Source organism: Branchiostoma belcheri, unplaced genomic scaffold (assembly GCF_001625305.1).
Source record: "Branchiostoma belcheri isolate BF01 breed outbred unplaced genomic scaffold, Haploidv18h27 scaffold41, whole genome shotgun sequence".
Taxonomy (NCBI): domain Eukaryota; kingdom Metazoa; phylum Chordata; class Leptocardii; order Amphioxiformes; family Branchiostomatidae; genus Branchiostoma; species Branchiostoma belcheri.
In genome coordinates this window covers 2,497,515-2,509,989 of record NW_017804032.1, presented here as the reverse complement: position 1 = coordinate 2,509,989, position 12,475 = coordinate 2,497,515, and the positions used below count along the sequence as shown (strand labels likewise).

Sequence of the window (12,475 nt, the reverse complement as noted above, 5' to 3'; positions counted from 1 at the left end):
TGAAGGGAACGAGGTGGCCGGAAGTCCCTTTGGCATTTCCGCCTATGACGTCGACAAAATCAATGTACGGAGTACGACATATCAGGCCAAACTTGGGCAACCTGCTAGGATGCAAGGTAAGAGCCTTATTATACCTTTTTGTTTTAAACCAGAAGTGTCGGCGATTACTGCAGTGTGTAGAGTTAGAGAAGAATGGCATGTTCCACTACACTACAAACGATGTCGCAAACGATGCGATGCATATTCCTACTATCAGATTCTACAATTAGACTGCATAATCAGTATTTCTTAAGCCTGGGATGTACAGTTCTGTAGTATGTATATATTCATGCAAGTAAGCAGTAAGCATATATTCATGTATACATGTATGTAATTGCAATATAATGTTATGTGTTTTTAATGTAATGATTTTAAATACCAATACCATTCAGGCAACACTAATTCTATAATGTATGTATAAAGAATTGAATTGAATTAAATTAAATTACTATAGTCGACACCGGGACAAGTAAAGATTCACTACAGACCCGCGTAGAGACGAAAAACATAGAGAGAGACGACCTATCTCGGAGTGTCCCACTTCACAAATCTATCGCCATTGCTAACGTAGTGATGCATATTTCCCGATACAGTCGACACAGGGACGGCAGGAGACGGGTCACTACAGGCCCGCGTAGAGGCGGAGAACACAGACGTGCCCTGTAGTGTAGAGAAAGACGACGTGTCCCACTACACCATCGCCTTCACACCTAAAATTGCTGTCAAACACTTCATCTTTGTCAAGTTCAACGAGACACCTCTAAAAGGTAAGAAGGAACAAATACAAACAATCTTAAATTGACGTCCTATGGTGAAGGGCGTTGTTCTTGTAGTTAATCTAACCTTGGAAGGAGTTTATAAATTCTTCAGTTCTCAACTGTTGGCAAGTATACGTATGCACATTAGCCATGATAATGTAAGTCATCACTCAAGTAGAATCCTCGGAAAAAAGATGCAACGGTCCTTAACACACAATTTGGCCATTGTCTTTAAAAAGTGGTTCTCTGACACATCGCAAGAATGTATGCATCAGTATATCCATTGCAATGTGTGAAATGTTCTTGCCCAATTTTCCCCAGGGAGTCCGTTTAAGATTGACGTGTCGGACCCCACCAGTGTGGCGGTGTCCGGGGCGGGGCTGGGGATCGTTCCTGTCGGCCACGTCACTAACTTCGCCGTGGACACGGCACGGGCCGGGCTCGGCAGGGGAGGGGTGGACGTCAAAATATCAAGTGAGATAGTCACCTTAACCAAACCCAAACAAGACACACTCTGCATTACAATCACCAACAAGACACACTCTGCTTTACAATCCCAAACAAGACACACTCTGCTTTACAATCACAAACAAGACACACTCTGCTTTACAATCACAAACAAGACACACTCTGCTTTACAATCCCAAACAAGACACACTCTGCTTTACAATCACAAACAAGACACACTCTGCTTTACAATCCCAAACAAGACACACTCTGCTTTACAATCACAAACAAGACACACTCTGCTTTACAATCCCAAACAAGACACATTCAGCCTTTCAATCTTAACTAAGTCATATCCAGTCATTCGTATAGCTACTTAAAGTAACAACTTTTGACAGAAGTTCTCTTAGGCCACACCAATTTAATTTGTTGGTTCTCGGATTTTTTCAGAAAAAATATGAAGCGACAGGGCGAAAAAAAATAAAAATAAAAACAGGTCTAGGCATCCTATTATAGCCCCAAATGCTACAATATGAGCCATGAAGTCAACAAAAAAGGCTGGGTTAAAATCTAAAGTACAAATTTTGAACTTTTAATCAAACCACTGCCTTGATAGATGGAAAAAACTGTAACAACTAGGAAGAAAAGGAATTTCCTCAACTGTTGGGGGCAAAATATGAGCATTTTTTAGTTGATTCAGAACCAGAATTTTTTTTTTGCAAATCAGAAAAAAATGAAGAGGCGAATCCGAGAACCAACAAATTAAATTGGTGTGGCCTTATGTTTCAAAGCGAAGTCCTGGTAAAACTTGATATCTATACTAAATTCGGTGCTTTTTTTGGCGAAGCCTCAGGGAAGGAGCCTTTTAACACCCCTTGTTGTCCTTGTAGATGATCAGGGCCAGCTGGTGCCATGTGATGTGACGGAGGAGAAGCAGGGACTGTACAAGTGTAGTTATACACCACACAAATCAGGTAATGGAGAAATCTGTATGCTAATATTATCTGGACTGTGACATTAAGACATGGCTAGTATATTGTAAAAGTATTTCAAGCAGTTGTACATTCCAGGAATAAGTTCATAGCCACTGCCAATCTAATGAATCAAAAGAACTCAACATGATTTTTGAATGAAATACCCCATTGGATCCCTGCTTGGTTCCAAACGACAGCTGTCTTAATAATATTTTTTTCCAAAGGTTCGCACAGGATAGAGGTGTGGTATGACGGATCAGAAGCAGTGGGAAGTCCGTACATATCTGAGGCGTTCGACGTCACAAAAGTACATCTCGTCAACAGGCACCGTCTGGTCGTCGGCAAAGAAGCTTCGGTTGAAGGTACGCGTGTCGTCATTTTCATATTTGCCTAGTTCATAATAACCGTGTTTTGATGCAATAAAGGAAGGGCTACTTGTCTTTACTACATCTTTCTGGGGATTTGAATATATAACAAATCACTTATTAAACAACCTTTTCAGGCACGCAGCTTTGTCAGTGGTTCAAAAGTACCAAGAAGTTCATACTCTCCCTCTTGCTTTGAAATCCTTGAACGGGGACATCAGGGATGTCATCACTGTACAAGTCATGTCATCATGGGTTGTTCTTCTCCACTCGTCTCTGTGACCGTCTGTTACTTTCCTCAGGGCAATTCTGACTGGTTCACATTGCACTGCAGCACAGCCACAGGTGTCGCTGCTATAGATGCATTCCCAAACGTACAATATTTACAAATCTACACATATACGGGAAACTGTATTTATAATGCGGTCCCAAACGTACAGGATTCTCTTTAAGAGTCTCAGTGACTTACCAACCTGATGAAACTATTCCCGGTTCCTGATCTCCCTCATGCATGTTTGTCCATGCACAGTTGACGCCAGCCGAGCAGGAAGGGGAAACATAGACGTGAACGTGACGACGACAGGCAGGCGGGTGCCGTCCAGCGTGGCCAGGAGCCCGTCACAGACAGGCGTCTACACCGTCACGTTCTTCCCCGAGATCCAGGGTCCGCACGACATACAGGTTCTCTTCAACGGGATTCCCGTACAAGGTGAGTAAATTTACAGCATGCGTGTTTACACAGTGAAATACGAACATTGATACTGCGCAAACGCGCTTTAAGCAAAAACGAAATATCGCGAGATCATGCGCGAGATAAGACAACAGGTCGGTTGCATGCAATGACTCTAGTATTTGCACTTGGCCTAATTTTTAGGGATTTACCTACATGTAACATACCTTTCTCATTAGACATTACTATTTTATGTATCTGCGAGTGAAAAAAATAGCCTAGATGCTATCTGATTTGTAACAGTAACTCCGAATGGCACCCAGACTATGAAAAAAATGCCAAAATTCATGAAAATGTATCCTTACTAGCTACGAAATGTTATAGACGAAATATAAACACACCTGACATATTCAACGCTGAATCCAAACGCCTCATACAAACACTTTAAACTTCTCTACTTTATTCTCCAGGAAGCCCGTTCCGAGTGAACGTGCTGGACCCTGGCAGAGTGACGGCCTTCGGCTCAGGGATCCAGTCCGTACCCATCAACAGACAAGCGCACTTCACAGTAGACCCTAACGGTGAACATAGAGGCACCGTTACTGCCACAATTAATGGTGAGAACATTTTCTTTACAGTAAAGATTTGAAATTGGTCTACGCAATTTCAGATAGTAGATCATACCAGTAAAGATGGTTTTCGAGGTATACAACGTTGGCTTTTGAAGCCTATTGGCATGCTCTTGCTACATGGAACCTCTGGTACGTTCTTTTTGTTGTACTGACCATTCGATGTCCATTTGTGAACTCCATTTTAGATTTTTCAACTGTAATACGCAATTCCAGCAGATCATAACGTAAATCTTGGTTCCAGAGCTACATACGCTTTGTATTCGAAGCCTATAGGTAATGTCTTGCTGAATTGAGTTTTGTGTATTCTCGTACTGACACTTGGTTGTCGTTATCACGTCTCAGCCCCTAGCGGTAGAAGAGTGCCCTGCACCATCGCCCCGACGTATGACGGGACGTATGCCATTCAGTACCTCCCGACAGAAGTAGGTACGATCAGGAACGACTTTTGTTTGATTTCCTTTCTTTAACTATGTCTGTCTTGTCTTGTCTTTAACTATGTATATCAATCATATATAACATTTTCTGAGAATAGATAAACTGGATTGTCCATCGCTTGCTATACTGACTAGAAAAGGATTTGAGATTTAAAAAAAAATAATCGCTAGTACTATATATTACATTATATCTACAGCCAATATCTGTCATAAGAAACCATATTAGAAAAGTAGGCATATACTTTTTATTCACATGACAATGACCCGGAAGAATACAAGCATCTGTCTTAGAAGGAATTTCCCGCCCTTTTACTTCCAGGTCAGCATAGGATAGACGTGAACTTTTCCGATCATCCAATCAGCGGCAGCCCTTTCTACTGTAACGTGTATGATGTGTCAAAGGTCACGGTCAGTAAACTTCCGGGAGTGGGGTACGAAGGCAGGGAAATCAGGTTTCAAGGTAAGAAAACACATGTATTTTGTAACAAGGTTGGAAATGAGTTATTTGAATTGAACGGAAGACTCTAAATTGTAGTTTTCTAGTGGTGCTGTCCTTGGTGCTGATTTTACTATCTCGTAAATGGTACTAATTATAAACCAAACGTGAAAGCACACAAGGATAACTCATCTAAGCTGGAAATGAGTTGTATGAATTGAACGAAAGGTCTTAAATTGTTTTCTATTGGTGCTGCCCTTGGTGCTGAATTTACTACCTCGTTACCGTGAAACTTGTTATTTGTGCTGTAACAGTTGATTTAGGTCATGCGGTTATGGGGCAGTTACTATAAAACTTGTTATTTCTCCAGTTGATACAGGTCATGCGGATATGGATACTGTTACCGTAAAACACGTTATTTCTCCAGTTGATACAGGTCATGTGCGTATGGAGATTGTTACCGTAAAACTTGTTATTTGAATGTACAGTTGATACAGGCCATGCGGGTATGGGGACAGTAGACGTGGAGGTGACGTGTGAAGGAAACAGAATTCCACACTACATGAGCTCCAGAGAGGCGCCCAGGCTTTATAACGTAGGCTTCATGCCGGAGGACGTGGGGGTGCACAAAATCACTATCACATTCAACCAGGAACCTGTGCCCGGTACGTCAAGGTCTAAGTCAACTGTATTAGGATATGGGTAGACGTAATTTTATAAGCTTTGCGGACTAAAGATGTTCACATCAAATTTGAAGAGAGTGAATGAAAGCCATAGTCAGGGGTGCCAAAGAATTCATACGAATTTTACAGAATCCATTACATGAAAACATACGAATTTCACGTAATACATACGATCCATTACCAGAAACATACGAATTTCACGAAATCTATATGATTCATTACAACAAACATACGAATTTTACGGAATGCATACTATCCATTACTCGGAAACATACAATCCTTTAAATTCCAAGTAATGGATCGTTTGTGTTCTGTAAAATTCGTATGAATTCTTTGACACCCTTGATAGTAAGAACAGCATTTGCTCTAATGTTGATTTACGACATAAAGCTAGAATATGAGCTTACGAAAGTATATATATAAAAGTAAAACTTTTTTTTTTCGTTATATTCAAGGGAGCCCATTCTTTGTTGACGTCCGGGACAGCGGACACCCAAGGGCGCCGCCGCGGCGCTCCAAAACGTTCTCGGTGGGGGAGAAACACAACGACACGAGGGCCATGGTCGTCAAGCCGGTCGTCTCCAAACCCATCGTGGAGACGGTAGACGTCGGAGTTGGTTCGTTAAATATCCGTACTCTCCAAGCACAGGTCATCACGGAGGGTGAGCGACACCTTGCGGCTAGAATGCGCACTGCCAGTTTTGCAGATTTGCATGCATTTGCACCATATTGCCAAGGCTCATATAATAAGATATAGTAATTCAATAGAAAATATTGGAGGCCGTCATCTACATACGACACATATTTATTAAGACTGTGCAGACGTTAGGGTGGCTTGGTGATTAGAGATAGTTCAAGTCTAGTACATATCTTTGGCCCAAGAATTTCTAAAACAAGAATTGTCGGGGTTGTTTACGCACAATATAATAATAGCTTTGCTGGAGGTGCCATATGTGTGATATGAAATAATTTCAAAAAAGAAAGAAGACACGTCCTGCAAAACCTGTTTTTTCTTCTCGAAAGTTAGTAATTACTGACCAAAGCGGACAACAAAATCAGACCATTATTAAAACAGCAACCACATCTACATGTGTACAAGCTCTCTGTTGTCCCCGTGCAAGTTTACTGACCGTACTGCAAATAAGCGTGTGTTTAGACAGGGGAAATATCTTGTTGCCGTTGTTTCCAGAGGAGTTCACGAAGCTGAAGAAGATCATCGTCGGCGCGAAAGGCGGGAAGGCGAAGGCCACGGCTAGCGGGGAGGGGCTGTACAGGTGCTTCCAGAACACCCCTGCACAGTTCATAGTCGAGACCACAGACGGCAAATCAGACAGACTAGATGTCAAAATCAACGGTAACTAAACGGCAATTATTCAGCTATTCATTTATCTATTTATTTAGCACATTTCTAGTCATAAAAATACACCAGGAAAGACAATTATCTTGTGCGGTAGTGTGCTCGACTCAGAACCAAGAGGTCCCGGGTTCGAGTCCTGACATCTTGTTCCCTTGGTCAAGGCACTTTACTTTTAATTATACGACTTTTCTAACTCAAGTGAAAATGAGTATTGCCCTGTCCTGTATTTGTCATCATCGGCATAAAATAAGTTGAGAAAACTTGAGTGTGCCGTCACCATGTGTTGTCATGAATTGTTGGAATATAAAAATATCTTACCGCAACAACTAGTAACTTTAAAGTTCAACTACTTGACTGACCTAGAAAACAGGCTATATACTTTTATGACAATACATAATTCTGTTTGTACTTATCTATCCTTGACGTGCTTCACATCACAGGCCCCAACACGATAGCCAAACACAAGATCCAGCAGGACGGCAGCAGATTCTACGTCAGCTTTACTCCAGTGGAGGTCGGGATCTTCGACATATACGTCGGGTACGACGGGACAGAAATAGACGGTACGCCAGTTTTTTTTTGGCAACAGCTCAGGGGCGAAGTTTTTCTGTACTCAAAAGCTCAAAAAATATTGTTGAATGTTTTTTTTAAATCTCTATATCATGTTATATTTCTACTCTCAAATTATCACAGTTTTATGTTTCATTAACGTCGTCATTAATCGTGTCTGCGAAAGTTGGCGTCAATCTAGTAAACATGGCAATTGACAACTTGTAGCGTAGACAGAGATGCAAAATTTTAGCTCAACTTTTGCCCATGATTTCACATTTCAAAGGGAGCCCTTTCCACCCAGTGGTTGTCAACCCCTCCAAAGTCCAGCTGCTGGGAGAACTGCGCAGGTTACTTGACAAGAAGGGTAGGATCCTTCTCTTCATCCGGGAAACTTGCTTCATCCTGTTGGACACGGCGGAGGCGGGGCCGGGCAAGGTCAAGGCGTCAGTGCAGGGGCCTTCCCGTCAGACACCGGTGCAGGTGGGCCAGGAAAATGGCGGCAAGCAGAGAATAAGTTTCGTCCCGGAAGAAGAAGGTTGGTTGGAAAGAAGAATGTTTACCGGAATTTTTTCAGCTGTTTTTAGCGACGCCACAGGGACGGAGGCATTTTTTTTACAGTTGAAGAAGTGGAAGAGTGGGGAAGGGGGAAGCGATGAGGAGGTAGAAGAGTGGAGGAAGGGGAAGAGTTAAGGTAGGGGTAGAGTTAAGGAAGGGGAAGAGTGGAGGAAGGGGTTGAGTTGAGGAAGAGTGGAGGAAGAGGTAGAGTTGAGGAAGAGGAAGAGTTGGGGACGACACATACAACAATAATCATCCAATTGTCGCCATGGCAATGAGTTGTATTGTCGGCCTTGTTAGACATTGTTTTTATTTCTGTATTTATCTACTGCGTTTTCCCTTTTTTATCTGATTCTATTCATTATCTCATTATAATAAATTTGCTGAATTTTTTTTGCCTTTCCAGGAAAACATCTGATAGAAATTCTCTTCTCTGACGCACACATTCCGTCATCACCTATCTATGGTCTGGCCAAGAAAAGGACCAGTGCACTTCCGGTGGACCATACCAAAGTGGTGGTGTGGGGGGAGGGCCTCAGGAAGGCACAGGTCGCGCGGACATCAGAGTTTACACTGGATGGGTCTCAAGCTGGGAAAGGTAATTAGGGTAACTACCTTCTTCAGAAGGTTAAGCATTCGGTTCGGCTGTGGTTGGGTAAATGTGGATTTACACGGCATAACTTTTCAGGCCATGAATTGATGTTCATGATTTCTGGTAGGCAGATTACCACTGCAAAGACGAAGGTCAAGTTCGAAGATGGGCCTTGTGGGGGGTCCCTACGTCACTGCAGTAGACATTGTGTTTTTGATACTCATACTCAGTACTTTGATAATTTTGAGATACGTTGAACAACTTCTTATGACAATCTTATGTCAATGTATACCAGGTACTCCCAGTTGTATCCTGAATGGACTAAAGGCGGACGTTCCAGTCAGGATAGAGGAGATAAGGGACAGGAAAAATACATTCAAGGCGACGTACAAACCCGACATACCAGGTACATACCTTTATACAACTTTCTAGCATACACAGCATCAAGAAAATGTGTTACTGTCTCGTTTTACTCTCTATAGGTCATGGCACCTTCAATGTTTGTCTTTGCAACCTTTCTGGAGATTTGGTCGTCTAAGTTTCCATTTTTTTTTGTCTGCTGCAAAAGGATCCTACTTGTTAAACATCACGTGGTCTGGGAAGAAGATTAACGGAGCCCCGTTCAAAGTGTCGGTGACGAAACCTATCGACGCTACCAAGGTGGTGTTCTCGGGGCTGAAGTGGGGGTTCGGCGGGCAGGCGCTCAGGGCTACCGTCGACATCAGGAAAGCTGGCAGAGGAGGTAAGTAGAATTTCATCTAAAACCCCGTAGACAACCTTAATGTGATAGCTATTAACTGTGTAAATAGTTCTATGGTGCAAGATTTCTTTCCCTGAAAATTCACCTAAAATCCAATAGACAACCTAAATGTGACACTTATTAACTGCGTAAATAGAAAGTTTGTATTTACAGTCAGAACGGATAACATATAACTCTACATAATTATGTCTTTTTTTAATATCCAATACAGAAGCTAGCGGTACCGGTACTAATAGCATTTTCAAAGTTTTAAAGTTTCTAGGATGTGGATATTTATGACTTGTAATACTAAGTACGTCTCTAAGTTGCAAATATCTCATGTACCTATATTAATTTGCGTGTTTGTGTTGCTAGGAGCTTATATTATATGCCAATATGCCTGCAGTATTTTTTCACTAGTTCTGTAGTGTAAGACTTCTGTCACTAGAAATTCATCTAAAACCCAGAACACAACCTTAATGTGGTACTCATTAACTGTGTGAATAGAAAGTTTATATTCAGAGTCAAAATGAACAACACTCTTTATATTTCGTTTTTTAATCTCCAACAGGAAAGTTAGCGGCCAGGTGTTTAGGCCCGTCGAAGCCTGCCCGAGTGGACCTGACGGACAACTTTAACGGAACCTTCCTCTTGTGTCTCCATCCTGTAGAGAAAGGCAAACACAAACTCGAGATCAAATACGACGGAACCTACATTCCTGGTAACACATTGCCTTTAACAGATATTTTGAAGGTGCTGTCAGAATGGTGCTGGAAGCTATAACATAAGACTTGTAAGGCGTAGGCACGGATGCACACGTAAAATGTATTAAGTCCAATAGCCTTTACAAAATTTGATTCCAATAAGATACACAGTACCTTATCATATTGCTACGCTCACTCGGTGAATTGTTCGGTGGTTATCGCACCTCCGGAATCATCTCACCATATACACCTCGGGGCGGGGCATTAACCCTGCCCGAACACTGCACCAAGGAGGACCTGGAAGCCCTGACCCCCAGCGGAAGGGCATGAGGGGAGTATTGGAGGGGAAGAGTGTAGCAGTGGTGACCCGAGAAGAAGACGATTAACCCTTTATGATACTTCTTCCTACAGGGAGCCCTTTCATCGTCAACATTGTAGGTTACCCTGACCCGGCTAAAGTGAAAGCGTTCGGCCCGGGACTGTCTAACGGCGTGCTGGGCAGGTTCATGGGTGAGTTCGTGTGTGAGACGGTGGAGGCGGGGCCAGGCCAGCTCAAGGTGCGGGTACATGGACCGAAAGGTAGGCGGCGCACTTTGCTTTGGTCTTGATTCTTCAAAGAAGCAATATACGTATACCGTTTGTGCATTATATCGTATATACGTGTAGTATCGTCAATGAAGGTTTGACACCCAGAAAAACGATAGACAATTCAAGAGTAAAATTTACTACTGGACAGAATATGGAGATTATTGCTGGACATTGAAGTGGCATCCACGTCTTCAGCATCAGGATTAACTGGCAGAACTAGTGCGTATCCAATGCCCCGTTGCCTCTGCATGTTAACTATTCAATAGTAAGCCATGTAGTAGCCTTAATAAAATAATTCCGAGTTTTCCTTTCAAAGCGCACCGTTAATGCCGTTTTCAGGTGCCTTCAACGTTCAGATGACGCCAACGGGGCCCAAAGGCCGGACCGTCATTGTCCGTTACGATCCTACTGAGCCTGGCGAGTACGAAATAGACGTGAAGTGGTCGGAAATCCACGTTCCGGGCAGCCCGTTCCGTATCATCCTCGTGGAGTCAGAAGAAGAGTTACAGGACTTGGAGCTGGAAGCCCGCGCGGCGTCCAACCCGTCAATCAGGAGATCTCAGTCGGGAGACTCCATCGCATTGGACGCTGACCTGGAGGAGGAGGGGCCAGAGAAGACGTCAGCGACACTGACAGCCAATGAGTGGCCGAGGATGCGGTATGTGGGAAGGGCCATCAGAAGGTCAACGTCTGAGAGGCTGTTGCAGAGGCCAACGAGAACGAGAAAGTTTTCATTCAAAAAGGCTTTTAGTAAGCCTAAAATGTGAGGAAGGCACACATCCATGAAGACCGTCGTTTGCTTGCGTGTGTACCAAGGAAAACTTTTCTCATGATACGTGTGTTTTAATGTGACAGAGGAAAACAAAATGGACTACAGACCTTAACTCATCATTAAGAGTCTGACTAAGTCTTTTATCAGTATTGCATCTCATGTTTCACGTATGAGAAAGAATTAATATGTATACTCTTAAAGGCATTTGTCAATGGGCAACTGGAGAAGTAGACTGGTATATACTGTCCTTTTTGTACAAAAGACGTTTGTATCAAATCTTTTTTAGTAATGCTGGATGAAATGTAAGTCCCCATCGAGTTAGCTTTCAAGATAGTAATGATGATGATTATGAATATCAGTCCCCTCTATGTTGGCATTGACATGTGCATATATAACTCACAGGCGGTGACGCATTGAAACCGCCTCTAACAAGGGCTCGTGTACATTAAACGTGTAGCTACCACTTATCAACTTTGTAACGTGAAAAATTACTAATGTCATTCTTAATGTTGTAAAGTTTCTAGGATGTGAATACTTATGACTTTTAATATGTTTTTAAGTTACATACATTTATCTATATTTGCGTGTCCAAGTTGCTAGAAGCTTATATGTGCAGTATTTTCCACTAGTGTAAGATTTCGTTTAAGTTCATTGCTAACTTCATCAGTGTTAAAGAACAATTATCTTTGTATGTTTCGCTTGAAAGTCACTTGTAGCATTCTATATCATGTGCATAAGTATGTCGCCGTGACAGAAACATGTACTATGTTCATTTACTAGGTTCTTGTAAAAATTGGTCAACTTATTCTGTTGTACATAGTGTTTTAGAAGTTTTAGATAAACTGTATAACCATATATGTAGTAAGTCTAATGGTGTGAAAGTTTTAAGATATATTTAGGAATCGAGTACATATAGATTTCATTCAGAATGTCACAGAGGCCAAATTGACAGACATTTTTGGGTCCATGTTAGATTGTGACACTTTCTTTGTATAATCCTTTGGAATAAAACTAACACTATCAACACAAACAACGTCTTATTGTCTTTGGGTATATCAAATCCATCTGTAGGTGTACCATAAATCCCAGGAACACAAAGATTTGCCTAAAAAACTTGCCTCACTGGTGTCACAGTGGTAGATTTTATCTGTATGGCTCCGTGTTTTGTCGGGTTGGTT

At 42.1% G+C, this 12,475-nt stretch overlaps 1 protein-coding gene across 1 annotated transcript; it reads left to right on the top strand.

Annotated features, from left to right (window-relative positions):
• Window positions 1-19: 19 nt before the first annotated feature.
• Window positions 20-12,270, top strand: LOC109477915 (filamin-C-like). Its single transcript, XM_019779380.1, has 20 exons — window positions 20-116; window positions 633-806; window positions 1,119-1,271; window positions 2,135-2,218; window positions 2,443-2,580; window positions 3,113-3,292; window positions 3,724-3,870; window positions 4,228-4,311; window positions 4,639-4,779; window positions 5,244-5,420; window positions 5,894-6,100; window positions 6,628-6,792; window positions 7,236-7,358; window positions 7,631-7,882; window positions 8,309-8,500; window positions 8,790-8,900; window positions 9,063-9,236; window positions 9,805-9,954; window positions 10,349-10,516; window positions 10,865-12,270. Exons 1-20 carry the CDS (start codon window positions 110-112, stop codon window positions 11,290-11,292), a joined length of 3,255 nt encoding a protein of 1,084 aa, XP_019634939.1. The 5' UTR covers window positions 20-109; the 3' UTR covers window positions 11,293-12,270.
• Window positions 12,271-12,475: the final 205 nt, after the last annotated feature.

Bases quoted from the DNA above. Each gene is read 5' to 3' on its own strand.
- LOC109477915 (XM_019779380.1), top strand. The intron at 807-1,118 runs GTAAGAAGGAAC...AATTTTCCCCAG, and splicing joins CAACGAGACACCTCTAAAAG to GGAGTCCGTTTAAGATTGAC. The intron at 6,793-7,235 runs GTAACTAAACGG...TTCACATCACAG, and splicing joins ACTAGATGTCAAAATCAACG to GCCCCAACACGATAGCCAAA.